At 44.4% G+C, this 25,995-nt stretch overlaps 1 protein-coding gene across 1 annotated transcript in view; it reads right to left on the reverse strand.

The window, feature by feature from the left end:
- The window catches only part of LOC138491155 (uncharacterized), a 181,109-nt gene extending 155,995 nt beyond the window's left edge, over window positions 1–25,114 (reverse strand). Inside the window, exon 1 of the mRNA XM_069617513.1 lies at window positions 24,986–25,114. Coding sequence (XP_069473614.1) covers window positions 24,986–25,073 — 88 coding nt within the window. The 5' untranslated portion in view covers window positions 25,074–25,114. The remainder of the gene's footprint in view (window positions 1–24,985) is intronic.
- Window positions 25,115–25,995: the final 881 nt, after the last annotated feature.

Here is a 25,995-nt window from a genome sequence, read left to right on the forward strand (position 1 = left end):
AGCAAATCGGATTCGTTACAAAGATGAAAAGAAACCCCTTCCATCTTAGACCTCCTGCTGATAACCCCGGGTCCACCACACGATCCAGTCCCAACATCGAGCTCGGCAAACAAACATAGAACACAAATTAACATTGTGGCTGATTTACAAGGCAAAGCACAGGACGCCGTGCCTCCGTCACACCCCGTGATGGCTTCTCAGTTGACGACGCGGCCTTCCACATCAAGGGAAGAAGAGGCCGAAGTGCCGCAAGTCTGTAGCGTATTCGAGGACCTTGAGACAGAAAATGAACGGCCGGCCCACTTGCTTCCCCTCGCATTCAAGGGTGGCAAAACGAGTTTGATCACACAGAAGGGACCCCCGCCGTTCATGGTTGAAGGAGAGTTACCTTCCGACTCAAATCGCAAAGCTGACACTGGGTCTGAAAATGACCTAGCCCTGGAACAGGAGATAGATGTGATCAGTTTGGAGCCTCTTGATCCATTCAATATAGAATCCCATAGTAAAATCCAGCAAAGTGGGGCTAAATTTCAAATTCCGAACAGCATAGGATCATGGAGATCTAAAAAGACAGAAAACGTCACTATGGCAAGGGATTTAACTGAAATAATTGAGCTATCTCCACCTCGATCTATCCAGGAGGAGGAGAGAAACCGTCCAACTAACGAAAGTGAAATGATGAAGAGAGCAGTACCGTTCATTGATAATGATAAACAGGACCCTAAAGTAATTCAGGTCCAAGTCATGCTGCACGACCCAGAACATGAGCGGGCCGAATATAGGAAAGTGATGGCCATAAGCAACATAAGGCTCCATTCACCTTGTAGAGAGTACATAAACAGAAAACCAGTCCCAGATTCCGGTAAAGAGACGGACTCTGACGAAGACGGCGTGATGAGTGAAAATCAAACGGAGGGCGAGCCGGAGGACTCAAATAAGGAAACTGACGGGGAGCAACTTAGAAACAGAGATGGAGTAAAGAGGAAAAAGAGAAACAAAACCAATACCCCAACCAAAGTTCAGGGACCAAATAAAATGGTAAAGCCGAGACCACAAATGAAATTCCACAGGGTGGAACAAAAATCAAGAGAACGCACCAGACAGAGTGGCCGAACGTCAAAAGGTCTACCAAACCCTATGCTGTCAGCCTCGCTAAAAAATTTCTTCGCCCAACAATACAAAAGAAAACAAAGTTTAGACACAGAAATATCAGACGCCGAAATGTTGGAAATAATAGTGGACACCCAGCCTGCGAAAACTCAAAGGAAAACAGAAACAGCCATAAGAGACATCCAAGGGCCGTGTAAAGATACTGTGCAAGAAAAAGCACTCACACCCGCAAAAATACCTGCTATGTCCACAGAAAAAGTTAAGCCCACGGAAACTCTAACAGCAGGGCTACAAAACGCAACGAGCCTCCCAAGAGAAAAGGCCCCCTTATCTCAGACCCCTAAACATCTTAAAGGGGTACCAGTTACCATAGACGAGATACTGATGCTGGAAGATGAGAAAAAAGAGGAGAGGGTTAAAGGGTCCCAAGGACCAGGGGAGGTAAAGCGAACGACACAGCCCTATCCAGAGGCAGAAGAGCGGCAGGCCTGGACAAAGCCCCATCTGTCCATCTGCCTCCCCTCCTCCCCCTCGACAAAAGGAGATTTGTTCAAACCGTATAAGGAAACTCAGCAGACGAAGTTTGGCTCTCCGAAAACGTCGACAAATTTTGATAGAAACTTACGATCAACAGGGGACCCTCAAGGGATGAACTCGTCAGCCTCATTGAGAAGAACCGAAAAAAATCAAGTCTCGCCAAAAAAGAGACGTTTGAGCGACATCGCTGTGGCCCTACAAAATGAGTCTCCCAATAAAAAACCGGAAATGATTGCTATTATGTCTTCTATGACGATCGTCTTGGCCCCATTTTGTAAATTATATGAGGCGATCAAAGAAAATGTTCAGGACAACTCCGCACTGTTATCGAATATGATGGAGAAATTGGTCCAGGTGGAAAGCCTCATACATGGTTCAGCGGACAAAGTTCCAAACAAGAATAATCAATGGGAATCCACTATCCAAGCTCTGGAGAAAAAGATCGAGACTATGGAATCCCAGACGAGCTCCTTTAAAATAAGTCAAACGACCCTGGAAGATCAACCGACGACGTCCAATCAGAAAACACACTGGGAGATGAAACTGGAAGCTCTCGAAAAAAAGGTTGAGTCCATCGCAACCGTGTACAGTTCTGTGCCCTCCGACCCTTTGATGCCTGCAGGGGGGACGAACGAGGCAATACAAACTACAAAGTGAAGAGAACAAACCCTATTTCGATTGGCACGAGAAAAACCAGAAGGTGGAAAATCGTCCAAAGCTCAAAGGACGCATCTACAAAATACCGTTCACACTGAACAGGCGGTCCCAGGCACGTTAGTAGAAGTAGCCGCGAGGGGACCCAGACAGGGCGAAAAGTATACAACCGTAAATAGATCTGACCAAAAGTCCCAGCTAAAAGAAATCGATCATATGAGGTCACCAAGAACAGTAGAGGACTTTCTAACTTGCACCGACCTTATAGACATCTCCACCTATTCAGAAGAAGGCCAGCAGAAACTAACGAATCAGCGCTCCCAAGAGAGCGGAGGCGAAAAGCGCCTAGTAGACCGTGAGGAAAGGCTAAATGGCAGGCCCACAACGGAAAAGGTGGGAACTGGAGATGTCCGGAGAAAGAAGTTTATAACACATCGGGCGGAGGAAAAGAGCCCACTATTTAAATCGTCCCCAGAGGACGTAAACCCCGCAAACTCAACTCCCAGTACAAGAAGAAGTCCTCCTAACCCTCGCTGTCCCAAAGCCACACCCATAAATCAAAGAAGTCCAAGGAACTACGGCATGTCTAAAGGTGACATCATAAACAGGAAAAAACTTAAAGAAGGAACCCGGTTGTTCAAGCTTGAACAAATGGAAGTGGATAAAAACTTTCTAATTCTAAATAGACCGACAGTGCTCCAGTTAACAAAAAAAATGAGAACCCTGAAAAAGATTAGATCAGACGACCTCGCGCTCGTGGAACCCTATCATAGGGAAAAAAGGGCCAAAGCATTTCTACATTTAATATCAACCGCAACTAAGGACCTTGATGAATCGGTCTATGAAGAATTTGCCCAATTGGGCTTCCGTTTGATGGAACAAAAAAGGAGACGGAGCGCCCAAGACAGTGAAGAGAAAGAGGCGGTAAACTCGAAACACCAGCACCACTATCGATCCAAAACGGACGACTTATACCAACGAACTCGATGGTGTGATTATCAGGAGCGACAGGAAATATACAAGCGTCCACAGAGGTCCGGTGGGGCAGGGACCAGGTCGAACGAACTACGATCGAGAGACGACTCCAATTACAGATATCATCAAACTAGGAAGGTTCAGTCCGATGGGAGCCGGAGTGAGAGCAAAAAAAATAGCGAAGCCAAATATCAAACCATGGACACTCGTGATGGAGCCCGAGAAAAGCAAGAGGACTCAAAAATTAAACAAGAAAAGTGCCGAGTGACCACGGGAAACGAAAGACAACCAAGAGGCCCCTGGCAGTGGCTAACGAAAACCTGGTCTAACAAGAAGGGTAAATAGCAATGAGCAGGGTCAGCTTGCTCGAAAGCTCCATCCGGCAAAGAAACCCGAGAGCGACCCACAAATGAAAGCTACTCCCTGGCATCTTGGAACACGAGAGGCCACGCTCACCTGACAATACCCGGTGACGTCGACTTTGGGCACTTTGAAATATTGTGCCTGCAAGAAACCTGGCTGGAAAATAAACCAGCCCTGGACGGTTTCACGGTGACATTTTCTCCGGCAGTGAAAGGCCTATTTGGCAGACCATCGTCTGGTTTGATAACCGCAATTAAAACCGGAGTGGGTTTCAGTGAACCAACAACGTGGAGGCAGTCTTACGAAATGCTGGTCACCTTGACGACTGAATCATCTGGCCATTTTGAACTGCTATTGGAACCCCCAGAGAATGTCTATAAAATCTTTTTGCTCCTCCGTTGGAACCACGATTGATCAGCTCTACGTAGAATTTGAGAAAATTGAACTCATCATCTGTGGCGATTTTAACACCAAATATATGTCCGCCTCGAATGAACAACAATACTCCGCCCTGAAACGGGGTGGCCCTGACCTCACAATCAAAAGAGGAAAAGCCTTGAAGGAAGTCCTCAGCTTAAGAAGCCTTCAAAACGTCACCGCTCTGTTCCCAAAACAATTAAACATCCCCACGTGGGAGCGAAACGGCTCGAAAGCAACGTTAGATTATATCTTTATAACAAACGGTCTCATCCACGACCTCTCCTGCTTCAAGGTGATTAAAACGGAGAACAGTGACCATAATTTACTGTCCTGCACATGGTTAACCACTAACCGGAAAGTAAGCTTCTACGATTGGACAACTGAAACCAATTTACAACAGACCCGCCTACGTCTGAACGAACAAAATATCAAGAAAATCAGGCAGGCCTGGGCGAATAAAGCCACTCAGGAGGGAAATGAAGAAACGATCGAAAGACCAAACTACCTACCATTACTTCTAGAATTCCAGGTGAAAGGGCAAAAGAAAACGAGACATCGTCCTCCTAACCACCACAGTTACGATAAGACCCTGGTAGAAAAAAGGAAACTGGGCCGTAAACTATTAAGAAGAGCAAAGAAGTCCAATGCAGAGGACGATTGGAAGGCTTGGCGCCAAGAAGTGAAAATCTATAAAAATTGGCGGAAACAGCACAAAATCATCCAATATCAAAATGACGCTGAGATGATGATGTGTAAACTCCAATCAAAAAAAATCAAATGAATTTTGGACACTTATAAAAGAGTCAAATAACACACAGACTTCCCAACTTTCCAATGCAGTGGCTGAAGAATCCTGGTGCAAATACTTCACGGCTGAATTTGACGGCCGATTGACAGAATCAGAATTTGAAAGTCAGGGCCCTGAATCACCATGGGCCGACTTAACGAACAAGGATGATATCGAACTAGCCATACGAAAACTGAAGACCTCGAGAGCCCCGGGTCCGGACGGTCTCACCAACATGGACCTAAAAATGTTACCCAATGAATGGGCGGAAATGATCAGCAAGATCTTCGCTGAATGCGGCAAAACAAAGAAGGCGCCCGAATCATGGCAGAAGGCTGTAATAGTCCCCATTTATAAAAAAGGACCGAGAAATGATCCAGCGAGCTATAGGCCAATTGCCCTTCTAGACATAATAGGCAAAATATACGCCACAGGTCTCCTAAAACATCTACAAGCATGGAGTAAAAACAGCCCGTCCATCGACATATTGCAAACGGGATTCCAGAAAAATGGATCCACCTCGATTAACCTAATGATACTCAACATTCTAAAAGCTAAAGTTAAAGAAGGTGCCCCTAAGGTCCACCTGGCCTTTGTGGACCTGTCAAAGGCCTTTGACAGAATTGATCGTCCTAGTCTTTGGTCGAAACTTCAAGGGTGGAATTGCCCAGCTACGATCTTGGAGCCCATAAAAGCCCTCCACTCGCATACTAAAATCAGAATTAAACTCAACCATCAGGGATCCTTGTCGGACGAAATTAGAGTTAATCGAGGTGTGAAACAAGGGTGCCCACTGGCACCAGCATTGTTTACCGCATTCCTAGGCGACTATCAAACATCTGAAAGCAGTATTCGATCGTTTCCACCAAAAATCGGGAAATGTGAGATTCCTCGTCTGTTGTACACTGACGACGTCATATTAATTGACCAAACTAAAGTGGGATTACAAAGAAAATTAAGAAACCTGGAGAGCTATATTGCCGATAATTATCTGGAGATCAATAAATCAAAGACAAAAATCTTAGTGATAGAAAAAGCTCAAACCAAAATAGTGAAAAAGCTTAGCGTTTTCCTGGATAACACCAAAATAGAAGTTGTGACAAACTTCAAATATCTAGGGATGCAATTGGACAGTTCCAGGACAGAAAGGACCCTCCAAAAACAAATATGGGAAAAAACAAAAGGCCTGACCTCCCAAATGAGAGCAGTCGACCGAAAGTTCGGCAAATTTTCTGTAATACCGGCTCTATCCTTCTATAAAGCTAAAGTGGTCCCGGCCTTGACCTATGGCATAGAGGCTTCGCTGTATTTCCCATGCAGCCTTTGGTCTAAAGTCGAAGGGTACGTGTGGAAAACAGTTTTGTGTTTACCTAAATCATCGCCCACTCCGGCCATTAGAAGAGAACTTGGTCTCGTGTCTCTAGCATCAATGATAGACCAAAGCGCGATGCGCTTATACAGAAGAATAATCATATCGGACACTCTACCCATTTTTAACATCTTACGGGAGGAAATCGAAACAGGAAATTGCGAGGCTCTGGCTAAATGGACCAAGTTTCGAAAAGATGATCTGGCAAAAATAGAATGCTCGGAAAAAGATCTGAAAGAAAATGCAGACCGCATCAAAAAGAAAATGGTAGAAATGGACTGGATCTGCACTATGGAGAAAGCTACTAGCTACAAGCTTTTAAATCACCTACCTCCGTCATTTAACAAAGCGAAACAACCCCTAAAATACTGTGTTAAGTTTCCAGATAAGAAATTAAGAATTTCAATCATGAGAGCAAGACTAAACCTGATGCCAACCAGGAAAATTCTAACAATCAGAGGAGACTTATCCGATAAAAGGTGTCGCCTATGTAAAAAAGACTCATCCACCGAAACGCTGAAGCATTTGGTGATTGAATGCGAAATTACAAAGAAAAACAGAACTACGTATCTCACCCCATTGGGGGAAAATCTGTGGATTTTCGAACCAGACGAACTATGGAAGAGACTGATCTCCGGCGAAAACACGAGATGGACGCAAGCCCTGGTAAAACTTATCAAACTCGCATTCGATCAGATAAACTGTAACAGATCAGAGGCTAAACCCGTAACGGGACTGGAAGATTCATGTGTTGCTCTAACGGCAGCACTCTGAAGACGATCAAAACATTTTCTTTTTTGACAAAACTTAGTTTACTGAGTAAAGTTCAATAAAAAAAAAATAAATAAATAATGACAGGACAGCCCCATCAGCTGCCTAATAAATATACACAGCTAGCTTACTGATGACTCTGTTTGCTTTAATGATGGAACATGGAGATCCTGCCCATGGCGTAGCTAAATCCACAGCACCAAGCTTCCTTTCAAATTACCTTTTGCAGTGTATTGACCGAATCCTGCGCAGGCACGCAACCTGCTGAGCTAGCCACATTGTGCATAGTCACACAGCCTGATGAGGTAGGATATACGGTTAATAGCTTATCGAAGCACACACTGAATGCTCACAGTCGTTAGTTCTCTTTGGCTTTCGAAGCGATCATCCATGTTCCATGGTCAACAGATGTGAGTTTGCACAGGAAATTCAAGTTGAAGTGCAAGCAGACCCTGGGCTCTGATAAAGACGCATTCCAGAGAGGTGCTTCCCAGCCACGGCCTGTCCCTGAGATGGGAGGGGGATAGAGGGAATGGGAAGGCAGGTGTCTACCAGTAATTTTCCCTAGACAAGTTAGTGAACCTTCGAGAAGTGTTTGTGTCACGCCTGATTGACAACCAAACCTAATAAAAGATGTCCACCTACTGTGGCCGGGGAGATTCTCCAGCGGATTTCCATTGTGAATGTGCAAATGTCGTGTGTTGATGGCTCCTAATGGCGGTTTCTGTCTTCCTATGTATCCTTTGAGTCCTGAGCACAGAGAGAGAGAGGGTGGGCAGTGGGGCTTGTCCAGACCAGAGAAGCCAGTCCGGTGCCTGACCAGAGTTGGCAGCTGATATCTGAGGAACGTAATATTGTGTTCTTTGTAACTTGTTACTTGCATTACTGACTAATCTGAAATTCATGTGCAGTTTGTAGTGCTTATCCGTCATGTTATCTGCTCATTGCTAAATAAATGGCAAGTATAAAACGTTTGATTTCCTTTCCAGACCGCGTTCATTGCTTCCACAAAGTCAAACCTGTAGAAAGGTGTGTGCGCTTATTTTGGGCTGGTTCCCAGAGTAAACGCACATAGCCATAGTACACCTTCTTCAGGCATTAAGCTGAGTCCCGAAACCTTTGAACCAGGCTGATAACATAAGTATTGTCTGTGATTCTCGTACCGACTTCATTGTTCCAATAAATATACCGACGTGTAACCGCCCTCACGAACACAAGTACCAAAAAGGGTTCCCCCTTCTTAACATGTACCATAGAAATAAAGCTAGTGCATGCTTTGATAACTTCTGTATCTGACTATTGCAGGCTCTGCCTGGATCTTCATTAAACATCTGATATCACATGACAAGCCAGATATGGGCAATAGCTAGAAAAGGAAGATTACTGCAAAGGGGTTTCGAACGGTGGGCCCTATCCCTGGATATTCTTTACGTTCACCAGGCATTTTGCTTGAATTCCAGTCCATTAGAAATGCACAAGATAGAAACCCCAGAATTCAAAAGCGTGATATATTGCAAGAAAAGAGGGCTTCAAACAGCATCGGAAACCTTGATTAGCCTTAGGTTAATCCTGCCAGTATCTCAAGACCAATCCAAACCAGTGTTGGCCTTTGCAGGGGATATTACCAAAAAGCTTTGGGAAAAATCAATAGCAATGGCACCTGAAGAAATCATTTCTTCCAACACAATTTGGGGTCATATTTGTCCATGCACCAACTCCTCTTCTGTTTTGTTTATGGGAGACACGATGGAAATACTAGGGTGAAAAATCTTAAGTCGATAGAGTTCAATGGGAACATACCTTTAGGTAACACGTCGTACGAAATTAAATATCCCACTCATCAGTACAGATAACCTCAAACGGTCTGCTCCATCACTTTAAAAGAGCGATCACATATTTCAAAAATAAGTTGTAGAGAATTATAGAGAACAGGATTATCAACAGATGTTTTCCAGTGTCTCCTATCCTTGTTCCTGCAAGTGGATCTAGGTCACGTGGCCTAAACTCTGCCCACCTGTTAATCACTGCTAAACTGTTGGTGCCTTCCTGTTTTGATGCCCTTTTCCCATATTTAAAAAGCCCTCCAACCTCTTTTACTGTGCAGTTGGAGAGCAGGTGCAAGTGGTTCTTGGTCATGTGGCCTAAGCCCCACCCACCTTCATAGCCCTGCCTCTTCCTTTCTGCTGTCAACTTTTAGATCAAAGGCATCTCTTGTGAAGGGCAGCAGACAAGGAATAGGGCAATTCCTGTTTGGACCTGTTCGGACTGGGAGGACCCCAGGTCTGAACCTCTGCTCAGACAACAGGTAAGCATGCTATGACATATGTTTTCTCCCTCCATCCCCACAGGCCATTGCCACCATCACTAGCCAACATCAGCAGCATTGCCCCTCTTCTAAGGCATGGACTACACAATGCAACAACCTCACCCACATCAGCCTCAAGCCCATTAGCACTGCCTTACCGCCATCCACAACACAGACATTTCTGCTCACCAACGTCTGCTCAGCTATCACCAATGCAGCAGACATCGCTGACCTCATCACTACAGCTGACCATCACCCAATCTTTATCACCGAGACCTGGCTGACATCCACCTCCACCCACATCCTGTACGTCCTTGACCCTGATGGCTACAGCATCCAACACAGAGACCGGCCGAACAAGACAGGTGGAGGCCTCGCAGTCATCCACAAGACCTTGTTGCCCTGCAGCAGACTTAACGTTGACAACATTGGCTCCTTTGAAGTCCTGTACTGCCACTTTCTGCTCTCTTTGATGGACACAGTTGCCTTCCATCTCATCTACAGACTACCCAACACCACCTTCATCAGAAAATTGCCAATCTGGTCACCACCATGTCAATCACGCACTACAACAACATCTTCCTAGGTAACTTCATCATCCCAGGCAACAAGGCCACCAAACTGATGAAGAAAGCTCTCCTCTGCCTCCTCTACACACCCTCAGCCTCACACAGCACATGAAAGACCCAACGCACGAGAAAGATAACGTCCTCAACCTAATCATCACCACACTGCTTTCTCTCCACTACAACTCTCTTCTCCAGCTTGACTGGTCTGACCAGCTGGCCGTGCCTTTCAACATCCTGCACACCACCCCAGCCAAACACTCCCAGCAGAAACCCATCAGACAAACCTTCAGGTCCTTTATAAAGAATTTCTGGTGGAAGCCCTTACGGGCCCCTCGCCAACTTTCACCTAACATGTATCGGAACACCGCCAACCGAGCTGCGACTCTCTATTGGAAGTACTCAATGCCACCCTCTGAACCTCCGTCGACCGACATGCACCTCTGAAACAAGGCACCTGCACGCAAGAAGTAAATGTAAGCAAAAGGGTCATCAGGAAACAAGAGAAAACCTGGTGCTGCTGCAGGACTGCATCCGGCCTGGCACTCCTCAATGAACTCCGAGTGACGCGCTGAAAACTAATGAATGCAGCCAAAGCCTCCAACTATCAGAACACCATAGCAGAAGTCAACAACAAAAGCAGAACCCTCTTCAAAGCGGTCAAGCACTGCATCCACCCGCTACCCGACCCTTCCACATCACACTCCAATGACATATCCACTGCCATGAACACCATCTTCAGCTACATAATCAGCATGATTCGCCAGCACATTGACACCAATTCCGCATCCACAGACCCACCTCACATCTCTTCTCATGAAATCTCCACACCAACATTCAGGACACTCTCTACAGAGAACCTGGTTGAAACCCTGGCTGCCCACAAAGCCACATCGTATACAGATGGCATCCTCCCAGCATCCATCCTCAAGACCCTCCTTGCAGAAGCTCTCCTTCTCTACCTGGAGATCATCAACTGCTCCCTAACTCAGGGCACCTTCCCATCGACCCTAAAGACAGGACAAATCCTTCCTCTGCTGAAAAGACCACTCTGGATCCCGACAACCTAGGTAACTATCGCCCCATCAAGCATCTTCCCTTGCCAGATAAGATCATCGAGAAAGCGGTAGCCACATAACTGCAGCAACACATCGACACCAACAATCTCCTCCAGACCTACTAATCCGGGTTCAGACCCAGATGCAGTACAGAGACGGCAACTATACTGGTGGTCGACGACACCCGCAACATCCTTGACGATGGCCACGCTTGACTCCTGGTCCTACATGACCTCTCAGCTGCTTTTGACACAGTAGACCACCAGGCGCTCATGGAGACCATACATCAGCACATGGAGATCAGCTACCTTGTGCTACGCTGGTTCAAGTCCTACCTCGCCAACTGCGAGCAGTCTGTTCAGATGGACTCCTCTAAATTGCCAATGCTACCCGTCACCTGTAGAGTCCCGCAGTGTTCCATCCTCTTACCAGTGATCTTCAATCTATACATGGAACCGCTGGGAGCCGTCCTAGCCACACACAACATCCACATCCTCCAATACGCGGACGACACACAACTATACCTCAAGATCGACTCCATCAAGGACATCCAAAAGGCTCAAAACCTGCCTATCGCTGATTCAGTGTTGGATATCCAGTGCTTAATTGAAACTCAACAGCTCCAAGACCAAATTCCTACTCCTCACCATACAACACCGAACACCCAGACATACAGACCTGGCTATCAACCCTGAGGGATTCACACCTGAGCTCACCTCCTGCGCCAAGTCCCTCGAGTTCCACATCGAAAAACACCTCTGCTGCATTCTCCAAGCGTGTGCCTAGGAAGCACATTCATCCATTCAGTAAAAAGTCAGTCTCATGCCCCTTCAGCAAGGTTTTTTTCTGTATTTGTAGTTTATTGAATTTATAAAGCACTGTACGCGAAAGCCATTTTGTCCAGTGGCATCAAGTTACACAGATTATAGCACAAGTGAAAATGTATCACATAGTTGGACACCTTTTAATATGAGGGCAGGCGACATCATAACATAACAGGTGTATTTGTAGAGCACACGTTCACCCTCAAAGAGACATCTTGGTGCTATTGATGGATAACAGATGTTTATCGTTACCTACCTTAATGATGCTCATTTTATCGACCTCGCAAGGATGAAGGGCAGAGTGGACCTGCCGGGATTCGAACCTGTCACCATGAGGTCAAACACAGGCCCCTGTACTGGATGCATTAGTCCACTGAGACACAGATCCAGCTAGAGGGGACATCACCTGACGCTAGAGCCACATGGCCCACTGCCGTATACAAGGTGTTGTGTGCGCTGGCTGCTGGGTACACGAGTATCGCTTTGCAGTGTTGCTATGCCCTGTTTTGCAAAGATGCGTGACCCATATCTCTAAGATTCCTCTGTACGCAGGGCTTTAAGTGGGCCGGGGCCTGTCAGGGTTGAGCCCCAACTTGTTTTGGGCCCACTAATCTCCTGTGGCAGCCCTGGCCACTACACAAAAAGGCATTTTTTTCTATAGCCTGAAGATCTCGCTCGTGAGCGAGAGCTTCATGCTTCAGAAAAAAATGCCTTTCAGCCATAATGGTGGCGCCGCACCTGCAAGGCATCCCTTTAAGCAAGATATGCCTGTGGGCAGGGGTCACCATTATGGAGAAAATGTGAAGCCGCTGGAAGCAGAGGCCTTGTTTTATAAATCCTGAAGCTCCTGAAGGAGTTTCAGTCTAAATGAAAACAGCTTCAGCTTCCAGTGACCTCACCCTTTCAGCCTTAATGGTGATGCTGCCCCAACCCAGCTGGCGAGGGGCAGCGCCACCATTAAGGCTGAAGAGACGAGGTGCTGTCACCTGCCAGGCAAGCTCATAGAATATAAATGCAGAGATCAGCACCCCCTCCCCATGGGGAGAGGGCGATGATCTCTACAAAAGCCTGCCTGGCAGAGGTGCCAGTATCCCATTGAGCTGGGGCTCAGCAGGGGGCGTGGCCTAACAGGCCAGCAGGACCCCTGCCATTAGGTCACGCCCCTTGATGAGCCCCAGCTCATTTTGTAGTGTGAAGTATGGGGCAATACATTACAACATTATATAAAGTATATTTTATTTTGTCATTGTTTACATATAACATTCATGTATAAGGGGATATGAACGGAGCAGCATTAGGCTAGTCCTTCATCTACTCCAACCGCCAGCTCCACTGTCCTCTCCATTCCATCGCCGCATTCTAAGTCTAGATTGGATTCCTTGCTACATCATCACCAGATGTAGCATGCAATACTACACATCCCTCTTCTTCCGCAAGATCTTCCTCATTCACTAAAGTCTATCAGGTGACTTGGTCTGCGATAATTTCTTCCAAACCTCGATCTTGCAGATTGTGCTGTAACTGATATATGTGTTGGATTTGATGGTAAGGATAAATTGTTACTCATCTGCATTCACACTTTCCACACTTTTAACCTTACCATCATTTGACATCACCATTGCTCAACTATTGTTCCACACTCTCCCATCATTCGTTCTCACAGCATGCTTGAAAACTTCAATTACTTTAATAGGATTCCACCACTTGTTTCCTTTTATCCTCAATTCCTCTGGTAGTTTAATCCTCACATATCATCCTATATAGGGCCCCTTATTGACCTTGAAAGTGCTATTATCATGCCATGCTTTGTTATTACTTTGCCTCTTCCTGATATTAGCTTCAACATCACTAGTCGACACTTCCATCCCAAGTACATCACTCATCCACCCTGGAAATAACTTTGTGGTTGCTTTCCTGCCTCTACTTAACTCAAAAGGTGACACTCTTGTCGTACTATGTGGAGTAAACCTGTGTGCTACAACAGTCATTCTTACCACTTCCTTCCAATTTTTCCATTTGACGACGCCCACCCAACCGCATCCTTGAGTATTCTGTTATATCTTTCCACAACACCATTCGTCTGTGGGTGATAAATAGCACTAGTGGTATGGATAAGGGACTTTCCTTTTAAATACACTTCCATTTCTCTGTATTTAAATTGAAAACCATTGTCGGACAAAATTTCTTCAGGATAACCTTCATGACTACATACTTCTAGAAAATCAATGATATTTTTGGTCGTAACATTTGACAACTTCTTTATTTATGCCCATCTAGTCAGCATATCAATCACTACAACACAAAATGTTTGATACCCATCACTCCACACCGGGCCAACAATGTCAATACCCACTTTCTTCCACGGTCTATTCGGTATATCAGTAATCACCATAGGATATTTCTCACTCACACAACTCTTGTCAGATGTGTTGCAAAGGATACATTTCCTAACGCTCCTTCCAATTTGTGCATCACAGCCTGGCCATCAATATGTATTTCTTATCCTGTTCTTAGTTTTGGAGATTCTGTGATGCCCTTCATGTCCTAATTCTATTATCTTCTCTCTTCTGCATTCGGAGCTGAGTGACCATAAACAATTTACAGCTGTCTGGCAGTATAGTAGCAGTTGCAATATGCATAGAGACAGAATGTTGCAAAATCAATTTTGTGTGAACAATGCTGGTAATAGACTGCGATGGTCTGAGAAGTCAGTTGAGGCCTTTCATTTTTATTTGACACAGGCAGTAGCTGCTACATCCCTTACTGCTGACTCCCCAAATGTCTGCTACTCTGATATGCTACATGTGTTTCGGTCCCAAGTCCCTAGTTTCTCATCAAAACATTCTATCTGTGCTCAATTTTCGCACGTCTTTGACTTAGAAATTAGAGATTACAAGCGCCTTTTCAGACAACAGAAGAGAAATGTATTGAATCTTCCAGCTAATATCCGTAATAAACATCTCTCCAACCTTAAAACAAAGTATAGAAATTGGGTGAAGGCAAGGCGTGCGAAACTTTACCACACTGATAGTCAGCTACTTTTGGCTGCTGTCCAAGGTAAGAATATATCTAAAACCTGGTCTTATCTTAATCAAGTGACCTCGGGCTTCCAAACAATAATTCAAGCAAATGAAGTCTCAGAGCATGCCTGGATTGCTTATTTCTCTAATCTTTATAAATTACCTGTTAAGGATGTATGTCTAGATAGCTCTCATTCTTTTCCTAGATTTCATCTAGATTTTGATCTGGAAGATATTCTTTTATATATCAAGAAAGCGAGCAATTCAGGCGCATGCGGTCCAGATGGCTTGTCCAACAAGATGTTCAAAGCCTATCCACAAGTGTGGAGTCGTATTTTGTTTACCATCTTTAGTCTGATCTTGAAGTCTCAAAAATTACCGTCGTCCTGGACTCATTCTATTATTGTTCCTATTTATAAAAAAGGAGATAGGAAAGAGCCGTGCAGTTATCGACCTATTGCACTTCTAGATGCGCCAGGAAAAATCTTTTCTCGACTGATTTTAAGAGACTTCAAAAAGTGGACTTCGCAGGTTCAACTTAATGACCCATTTCAATCAGGCTTTGTGACTGACTTAGGTACTATCCCTAACATCATTACGCTACAAATGCTCCTTTCGGATTACGCAGCCCAAAGGCAGACTTTGTATCTGGCCTTTGTTGATTTCCAGGTTGCGTTTGACTCAATTGATCGATCACTTCTACAGCATAAGCTGATTAAGCATAATTGTCCTTCCTCTCTATTATCTCTAATCAATCTATTACACTCCAATACTACCATGCAGGTTCGACTTAATTTGAGTGGTGATTTGACTTCAACATTTCGAACATTTAGAGGGCTAAAACAAGGTTGTATTTTGGCGTCATCCATTTTTAACTTTTTCATTTACGACTTGGGCGTAACTTTGAGTCAAATTGTGAGTGACTCACCTCGATTAGGCCAGCATAATGTTCCGTATTTATTCTATGCCGATGACTTGATTCTTTTCTCAAAAACCCATACAGGTCTGCAGAAACTTTTGCATAGCCTTGAAATATATGTAGACACGAACCATTTGACAATTAATACTAATAAAACCCAAATAATGGTTTGTAAGAGGCATGAAAAGTGTAAAGTTAAAACCTTTTGTTGGCGATTACACAATGTTCCATTAGAACCGGTAGCCAACTATAAGTATTTGGGCACCTATATAGTGGATACCTTACCAAGTATTGACCCTGACATAGAGATCCTGGGCAAATTACGGTCCTTAATTGCGCAAGCAAAGATACTTATGGCCAAATTTGGCAAATTTACGTGTAAACATATTCTCACCTTCTTTCTTCAGAAGGTGACACCAATCTTGACCTATGGGTCTGAGGCTCGTAGTCCTAAATCTGTGGAGTGGTGGGATAGAATTGAATCCTTGTTCTGGAAATAAGTACTACATTTGCCCGCTTGCACACCTTTACCATTGATTCGATTTGAATTGGGATCTCTTTCAATGTTTTCATTCGTAATTTGGAAATATTGTGCCTTTTTCCGTAAATGTCTATTGTCCTTAGAGCGATCAGACATTTTGGGAAAGGTGGCCTGTCATCTTTTAGAACAAAATCAGGCCTTTTCAAAACAATGGTGTACTTTTACTATGAATGCAATGTCTGATGTCTCAGTTGATTTGGAGTTACTTTTGTACAATGAAGCTCGTGCCAAAATGAAAGTTCAGCAACACGATTGGATTCTGACCCAAAATAAATGCCTCAACTACAAGGATTTTGATCGAGCGCTATTTGGGCACAAGCAATGTAGAACAATGTCTGACTATTTGGCCAAATGTCCTTGCTCAAAGACTCGTCAGAAGTTTCTCCGTTTTCGGTTGAACCTTTGGCCGACATTAGATGTTCAGGCACGAAGAAATCAAATTATGCAATCAGAAAATGTATGTCGCTTTTGTAAGGTTATTGACAAAAGAGAAACGCTGGAGCATTGTTTAGTGTTCTGTACAAACTTAGCCACTATTCGACAAAAATGCTTTGGAAATTTCTTTGAAGACCAAAATGCATACATTAATAAGAACCTATGGCATGGTATCTTTTCAGCAACTGCCCTAAGGACCAAAATAGCAATTGTGCGATTTTTGGATGAAATATTTAGTGTACACCCATAGTTAGCGTGATTGTGAGGCACTAAATTCTGAATTTTAACTGTAGTGAATGAACAAACTCTAAATCTTTTATGAATTGTAGTGTTTTGATATTGTGATACTTCTTGATATTTGAAAAGTTGATTTTATTAACCATATAAATAAAATAAAAAAAATAAAAAATAAAAAAAAAATATCTTCTCTCTAATCCCCTCTGGTGGAATCAGTCTGCCTCCCCTCATTAAATATTCATTCTGACAACTTAGTTCCTCTCTGACACTCCAAAACCCTTTAATTTCATCTTCTTGAACTTTACTCATAAGAACCGTTTTTTTGTTGATATTTGCCATGACAAACTTCATTTTTGTATCCTTGTTCATTTCTTCTAACCATTCATCCTTGGAAATGGCCATATCTTGAAGTGTACAAATAATTTCTTGTTGTTCTTCTACCTCTTCACCCTCTTCTTGAAAATTTGTCAAACTGGACAGGCAATCTGCAGCATAGTTCTTTACACCAGGAATGTATTTTATCACTATATCAAATTCTTGTATCCAGGAAACCCTTTGCCTTATTCTTCCTGATACTTTGTCCAATCCTTTAGTCATGAATACTTCAACAAGTGGCTTGTGGTCAGTATGTACTTCAAAACTAGTTCCCCACACAAAACTTCTAAATGTATTTACCGTCCATACAATAGCCAATGCTTCCTTTTCTATTGTTGCGTATGCCATCTCTGCTCCTTTTAGTAAATGCGAAGCAAATGCAATTATTTTCTCTTCCCCTTCATATACTTTTGTTAACACAGCCCCCAGACCAACTTTGCTAGCACCTGCTGTAATCATTGTACGTCATCCTCGTACATAGTCCTTTAAAGCTGGTGCTGTTCCCAAAGATTTCTTAATGTACTTAAATTCTTTGTCACACTCTTCATTCCATTCAAACTTTTTGTTGAGCTTCGTAAGATCTCTCAACACGGCTGTGTGGTCAGCAAATTTTCTCACATACTTTGAATAATATTCAGCCATACCTAAAAATGTCCGCAGTTGTTCTTTGTTACTAGGAGTGGCCATTTCCTCTATTGCTGACATCAGTTCCGGACTGGGTGCAATACCTTCTTTTGATATGACATGACCCAAATATTCAATTTCTTTCTATCCATTTTTGATTTTTCTTTGCTAAGGGTCATGCCCAGGTTGTGTAGTTTCCTTAATACTTTCTCTAGTCTTCTATCATGTTCTTGCTGATTATCTGCATATATAAGTATGTCATGTTGAAAAAAAATTATACATTCAAAACCATCAAATACTCAGGCTGCCGAGATGAGACTAAACAGCATCCTTCAGTACTGGTACAATCCCTCCAGTGTAATGAAAGCAGTTAGGTGTCTTGAGTCTTTATGCAATAGAACTTGATGGTATGCAGACGTAAGATCTAGTGTCTAAAATACCTTAGCTGATCCCATGGTTGATAGTATTTCATGGATATTTGGCAACGGGTGTCTCTCTCGGATAATACATTTGTTCAACTCTCTCAAATCAATACACACCCTGACTTTTCCTGAGCTCTTTCTCACTATAACTAATGGCGATACCCATTCTGCAGCATCACTTCTTTCAATTATTCCTTGTTCTTCTAGCTTTTTTAGTTCCTTCTTTACTTCTTCCCTCATGGCCAAAGGAACACTTCTCAATTTTTGGGCAACTGGTTTGTACTTTTATTTAATTTGTATACAGTGTGTGATTCCCTTCACGCATCCCATTCCATCTCTGAATACTTCCTTTTTTCTTTTTTCTGTATCTGTCTCCACTGATTCTACAAATATATAGATTCTTCTGCACTGGCATCTAGTCGTACCTTGAGCCATGCCTGGTGTGGCCAGCTAAGTAGCGGCGATGCACCTCTTTTTGACACATAAACTTTTCCAGTCGTAATCCTATCTTTGAATGCCATTGTGGCCCTGAACCAACCTATGGTCTCGATTTTTAATCCTCCATAGGCACTGGGTTTAATGTATGGTTCATTTAGCCACTTTGGGCCTATCTTTTTCCATATTGCTTCTGGTAACAATGTGTATTTTGCTGCAGAATCTGTCATCATTCTGACTGGATTGCCGTTTATCATGATAATGGTTTTAGGACTTTCTAATTCTACTTCATTTTCATTATCACTGATGGCAAAAACACATTCTTCTCCTTCCTCATTTCCTTCATCACCAATCCAATTCATGCTACTCTTATCTATTCTGCAACACTTGGCTAAATGACCTTTTCCATTGCAGTTCCAGCATATTACATGAATGGCGGGACATTCAGGACTGTAGGCCCAGTGTGTTGGGCTGTCACATCTGAAGCAAGCTCTGCTCCTTGCTCTGCCTCTTTGACTAAACTGAGGTCGACGAGTAGTTGTGAAGCGTCCTCGGTTGTATCCATTGTATCCACGTCCATATCCACGACCTCTCATATCTCCATTGTACCTGAATGCACATGTGCTTTAAACTCTTCTTTCTTCTTCACAAATGAATTGTGATTGCTTCCATTGATAGACTGTGCAGTTTGAATAACATTGACAGTAGCTTCTGTTTTCATTGTAGTGCTTTTTACTCTATCTTCTAGTGTCTTTACACAATTCTCCATGTGTTCCACTTCTTTTGCAATTCGTAACACTACATCGAGAGTTGGATCATCCTCTGCCCACAATCTCTCTCTAATCTTGGTACTGCCACATTCCAACATAAATTGATCCCTCAATCTTTCTTCCAATTGGTGTCCGAATTTACAATTCTTTGCCAGTTTTCTTAGGACAGTTATGTACTGTTCAACACTTTCTCCAGTTTCTTGTGACCTCTTTCCGAATTTGTATCCCTCCAGAACAGAGCTTAGCTTCTTTTCATAATGTTTGTTCAATTTTGCAATACATTTTTTATATTTGTTCATATCCCCTTCATCTGGTAGGTCTGGTAAATCTTCATATTTCTCCTGGCCTGCTGGGCCTAAGCAATGTAAGAGCAGTGACTTTTTTCTCTCTACACTGTAGTTGGTACCGCACACTACAGTGGCATAATGCTCAAAACACTTTAACCACCTTTTCCAAGGTAGGTTTGGTTCACCAACTTGTGGCAAAAACAACGCTGGTGGTGGAACAGCTTGCATAGACATGTTTTCAGTATGGAGGTGGTCCCCTGCTCCACTCCAATCAATGAGACTTGGTTCTGTGCACTTTTCAATCCTGTTCTATGGTTGTTGTTTAAAATGTTTTATATTTGCTGTTTTGTTATCCCATAATCAATATTATTAATAGTATAATTTGTGCTTTCCTTTCTTTCCTTTATTTTTATTTTATTTTTCTATTTTTTTTTATTTTACTGTGACGAGGAGGAATTGATCGTGTAATCCTTATTCCTCGTGTTCGCCTTTGCTTCAGCCTTTGCTTCCGCGTGTGTAGAAACGTGATATTGATTCAGAATGTGGGGGTGAATATATTAATTCTGTCGCCACTCGTTACGCAATGCAGCGTAGTGTCTCTCTATTCCTGGCGTGTCGGACTAACACGCGTATTGGTTCCCTACGCGGCTGTTGCTACGGCAACAATTTATGTTTACACAGAAAATGGCGGCACGTAATATACGCACATGATGTTTCTCGTGGGCACTTTACTTAAATGCGGCTCACGTTGAAACTTCATATGATGCGGGCGCACGCATAGTACATTAACTGAAAATGCCCGTAACAGTGCTAGTAAGTCTATGTTTTACTTTCTGTACCTTTTTTCTTATCAGCGCGTCCTCCCTGGGCAACTGCTCACACTATCTGGTTGCACTGTGCTGGTTGCTTTGTTTTCTTCTTACCAATGTTGCTCAGCTGCATTAGATCCTTGGCCTGATCAGACCAAAGATCCTCGTCACCATGTGAAGTATGGGGCAATACATTACAACATTATGTAAAGTATATTTTATTTTGTTATTGTTTACATATAACATTAATGTATAAGGGGATATGAACGGAGCGGCATTAGGCGAGTCCTTCAGCTACTCCAACGGCCAGCTCCAATGTCCTCTCCATTCCATCCCCGCACTCTACTTCTAGATTGGATTCCTTGCTACATCATCACCAGATGTAGCATGCAATACTGCATAGCGCCACTTAAACCACTGTATGTACGCCAGCCTTATCTGCCATCCTCACCAGGGAGGAAGGGCTATAATCATGACACTGACCCCAGGCATCAGGAAGGGGTCAGGGGGATATTATGGCGCGGGCAAACATGTTCTACCAGGAACCATTGGTGGGAATGCGTTGATTTCCGGTCACTGCTGAGAGGCAGGGGTGTGTACAGTCGCATCATAGTTGCATGAAGTCTTGCCTCATAGTCAATTAGATTGCACCAAGTTATGCCTTCCAGTTAAAAGAGCTAAGTGTCCATCGTGTTCATCAGCAAACAGAGTTCCGCGTCACGTGGTAAAGGACTTGCCTTTCAGGTCTGTCTCTGGTGGCTGACTTTGTAGTGTGTGGCAGTGTAAAGGATGGCCTGCTTTGACTTCCTCCAACCCGCCACCTCAGTCCATCAAAAATGCATGCTGGTAGGGGGTGGGAGGTGGGGGTTTAGGCTCGGGGCACTATAAAAGTCCTAGGGGGTTCAGGACCGCAACATATGCCCCTGTGCTTTTTTCCAAAAACAATTATCACGAAACCTCAAACTGAAGCCTCATCATGGATGGTATGTTTCCAGTGGTCAAAGTGTACGAAAAGAAGTAGTGGAACTATGTTCCCTGCTGGCCTGCACCTGCACCTGCTCCCAACAAACTTCAGCACCACGTCCCCTCCCACACATCATACACACCCCAAACACATGCATCTGCTGTTTAAGGGAACGTTCAGTGCACTGCACTGAAAGTGCAAGTTTCAATTTCTTCCTACACTTTTATTTTAAAACAAAACCATTTCTTTTAAAAATAAAAGTATAGGAACAGTAAAACTTATTTAAAAAAAGTAGAGCAGCATCACTCCAGACCGCTCGCGCCCACTTCGACCACTTTCACGATCAGCTAGCTTGGTGTGTTAAGCGCTAGCTGCTGGAATCTGTGCTCACCCTGCTGAGTTTGGATCTTGGTAGGGACAACTTCGTCCTTATTTGTTCCAAGATCAAAAAAAGTGAGTACCCTTAATATGGAGGAACAGTAAAACCTTCTATTCATAGTGCCCCACAATTGCATATACTGGGGTACTGAGTGGAACGTAACAAGCGTCTTACTGTTGATCCCAAAACACTCTTCAAAGGTGCATTTATTGGTTTTATTTCTGTCTTATAATGTGTCACATGATTGATAATCAGTGCTCGGATTGGTCAAATTACAGGGGTTGGAAAGGAAGCTCGTTGGGGTAGCAATTCTAACTCATTAGAACCCCAACATTTTTGTCAGAGATTAGGCAATTGTCATCCATCCTCTCATGCAATCCTTCTCAGAGTAAATACCCACACACCCAACATGTACCCTCGAAACACACGTACAAGAAAATGCTTCTTCAAGCATCAGGAGTGCATAATCCCATGGGCTGTAACATGTGGCTCCTATCAGCCCTAGCCGGCAGAGTCAAAGGTGAGGGTTCATGGGAGTCGTAGTCCAAAACATCTGGAGAACCAAAGGCTGCAGACCCCTAGTAGCACATTACGGAGTGATAATGTCTGCAGACAAATGACTTACTACAGCGGTATTTGTCGCGTAATAAGCCCGCAAACATTTCTCCGTGCACTGTGTGTGGCATATGCAGTCCTAGTCTCAGTGAACTCCCACATTTCAAAAGGAGTGTCATCTTTTGCCTCAAGTCATTGCATTGCAATGCAGGAGTCATTATCCCGTTGGTATTGCATTACCCCCAGTGGTAAATGTTAATGGCGGCAATTAACCAGTGTGGTAATAATAACACAGGAATATCGAAAAGATATATTTTTAGGATTTTAAAGATTAGGAAATAGCGGCCGGGGAGGATGGGGTAGAGGGGTGTACACCATGTGGTAAATACCACACTTTCTGCAATACCGTGGATCAATTTCAGGGACAGGGATAGGGTGTGTTGCGCTCTAATAACTGGCACATCGTCACCTTCGTAATTAGAGGCCCCGTGTGACCTGCACTTCAGGTAGTGCCAGCTACTTTTCATGTTTACCCTGTTTATAATCAGCTCAAACACAGTGAAATTTGCCATGGTAACTACCAACATGTTTCAGCATTATTTCCTTTTTCAGTGGGGATCGCCGGTGGTAATTCAAGTACCGCCGGTGGTAATCTTCCGACTGGTCGGGAAGTTAGCACCGTCACTAATCAGTATTCTCTTTCTGTAAAAGGGTGTGTTCCACTTCTTGCAATAAATCGCAACTACCATTGGCGGTAACAATGCGACATGCGCCTTGTTTGCAGTGGGGCACCTGGGCTCACGCGGAAGGGCGTTTCTAAGTGGAATCCGCTAGCAAGCACGGGGTGCTGCAAACATGATGGAAAACAGACGAGGGGGCTCTGGGATTCTCCCACTGAAGTGGAAGAAACATGCCAGGGAAATGCACCAAAGCACACGTGGCCCTTGATATCACTGCAGGGCCCCACTGGACCCATACACCATATGTGGCAGTTGAATTATTTTTGCTGTGTCCTTGTCACACACGTAGTGCCACGTGTCAAATGTGCTCTTTCCTGCGCCCATTTTGAAAAGGCCGCAAGCAGAGTGAATTTGATATAAAGTCCAGAGAACAACCGGCCGGTGAAAGATTAGTATTCATGTTGATTTCTTTTGTGTCATTTTATCAGCGCCCACCTAGCCTAACTGAGCAACGCGGCGCTATACATAGCAGGAGAGAAAAGGGTATAGAGAAATAAGAAACGTCATTAGGCGCTGGGGGCTCACATCAGCGACTTGGCAAGTCAGAGGGACATGCTTGGGCGCCTGGACTGCACATGGGTGAAATATTTCGGAGGATTTGGGGCAGGATTTAAGCAACCGACACTGTGTTACCACTCTTCACCCTTGTCGCACACCTTGACACCCCCACTCCCATCCCCTCGACCCCCCGCACTCTGACAAAGACAGCTGAATTACCTTCATGAGTGATATCTTAGGGCTTCAGCACCCCACGCTGGGTGTGTCCTCGACCTGCTGCGCAGAAGCCAGTAAACCTGTTCAAGACACGTCCCCACCACCCCCCCCCCCCCCGCCAGCATTGCTTAATCTAGGATCTCCCAACTGGATGAAGCCCCAGGGTGGGGCGGAAGGCACGCAGCCATTCCCTAAGAAGGCGTCCGTGTTCACAAACTAAAGGCAGAGCTGATTTAAAGGGCCATTTGCTGGCCAAAGGCAGACCTCCCCAAAGGGCGTCCAATAATGACAGACATGTTTCGCCCTGCGGTCAGCACTTTGCTGCGAGGCGGCGAATATAGTTGGAGATTAATTGCGTTTTTGGAAGGGCTCGCATTAACGATAACACCCAGGAAATCCCCACGCTAATGGACATGGATAAACTTCGTTTGCACCCTGCAGCTGCCCCCCCACCCCCAATGGAGGTCCCTTACCCAGAATGCCTTCTTCCCATTCCGCATACATTTGCCTGGTCACATATGCGCTCCTGGGATACAAACTGCACCAATTGAAACTCAGAGCGCTCTAAAAAACACAATTCCCATTTTCCGCAGACCGTTTGCGTTTGAAAATCTTAAACTACATCCGATACATTGTCCCAGCTGTATGCGAGCCCCACGCCCCCAAAACTAAGTTTGGAATTGGCTCCTTGCGTATCGTCTGCCGTCCCAGCCTGCCTCCGCTGCACTAGGCGCTTAAAAGCAGCTATGTTCCCATGTCATATATTTAATATACTAGTCTGCTCTAAATATAAGATTTAAACTGATGTCACGGATTTTACAAAGTGTGCCTTCATTTGCTCAACAGAGTTTCTTCTAAAATTATAATCGGGCGATCTGAAACCGGTGTTTATCTAAATAGTTCCTGGAGTGCTGGCAGTTTCCAAGACTAGGCGCCCCCACCCCCTGTCTCCTTGGAGAGACGCTATAAACACAGAAACAGCCCCACTTGACAAATGCCCCCAGAAACGTTTCCACTTACCAGCGGTGGCCCCCAGCACGGCTCCTCTCTGTAAGCTGTGCATCAGAAGGACAAGGAAAACAGCTGTGCTCGGAGTATTAAAGCTCATCTTTCCCTGTGCAGCTGGGAGCGGTATATGCAGGAAGCGGAGGTGTGTGTGTGTGTGTGTGTGTTTGTGTGTGTGTGCGTGCGTCCTGCATGCCAGACAGACACCGAACGCGTGGCTCGTTCTGAGCGCCTCTCATTGGATCCACCTGCCACACGCTCTATTATTTGAGGTGGTGATGGGGGCGCTGGGTGTGTGCGTGCCTGTGCGTGCGCGTGTGTATGTTGTTACCAAAAGTACCAGTACAATAAAAGGAAATGTACCAGCCAGCACCTTGCCTGAAGGGACAGTATGGTTCTTTAACAGTTTGGCAGTTGTGCTAAAAAGTGCAGTACAGAAAAGGCTATGACAGTCCGGTTGTGACGTGTCTGCACCGTCCTTTTAAATCGGTGTGATTTATATTGCTATTAATATCATTTGACTATACTGACCGCTAGTATAGTCCCAGGGATACTGTGGCAGACCTGATATGAAGTGCCAGGACTGTCCAATTACTGGGATAACAGCCCTGATGGGGTGCAGTAAAGTTTCACTAAAGGAACAGCCACTACTGTTCTGTTTAACGTATACAAGTGCTGTTGGGTGGTACCAGTGCAGTCCTTTTAAAACTGTGGGACATTTGCTATGGAGTGAAAACGGAAGATGATGCCTGGAAAGTTTAGAATCAATCTTTACCGCAGGCACAGCTCTAGGAAACCCTCCAGACCATCGCTTTTCAGCCTCACATGCCACTACAGAAGTGGAGAGACCACATGCAAACCAGACCTGGTCCCACCCCAAAAAGTGTTGTCTGAGTGTTGGCCCTGCTCCTGTTCTTGCCTGCTGTGCCATGCCATGTCTGTGGAAGCTGCAGTCTGCCTTCAGTGCTGGTTGCTAGAAGGAGGAGCATCATCCTTACACTCGCCTCTCCAGACGCGGAGCATCG

Source organism: Ambystoma mexicanum, chromosome 10 (assembly GCF_040938575.1).
Source record: "Ambystoma mexicanum isolate Mex_15411 chromosome 10, UKY_AmexF1_1, whole genome shotgun sequence".
Classification (NCBI taxonomy): domain Eukaryota; kingdom Metazoa; phylum Chordata; class Amphibia; order Caudata; family Ambystomatidae; genus Ambystoma; species Ambystoma mexicanum.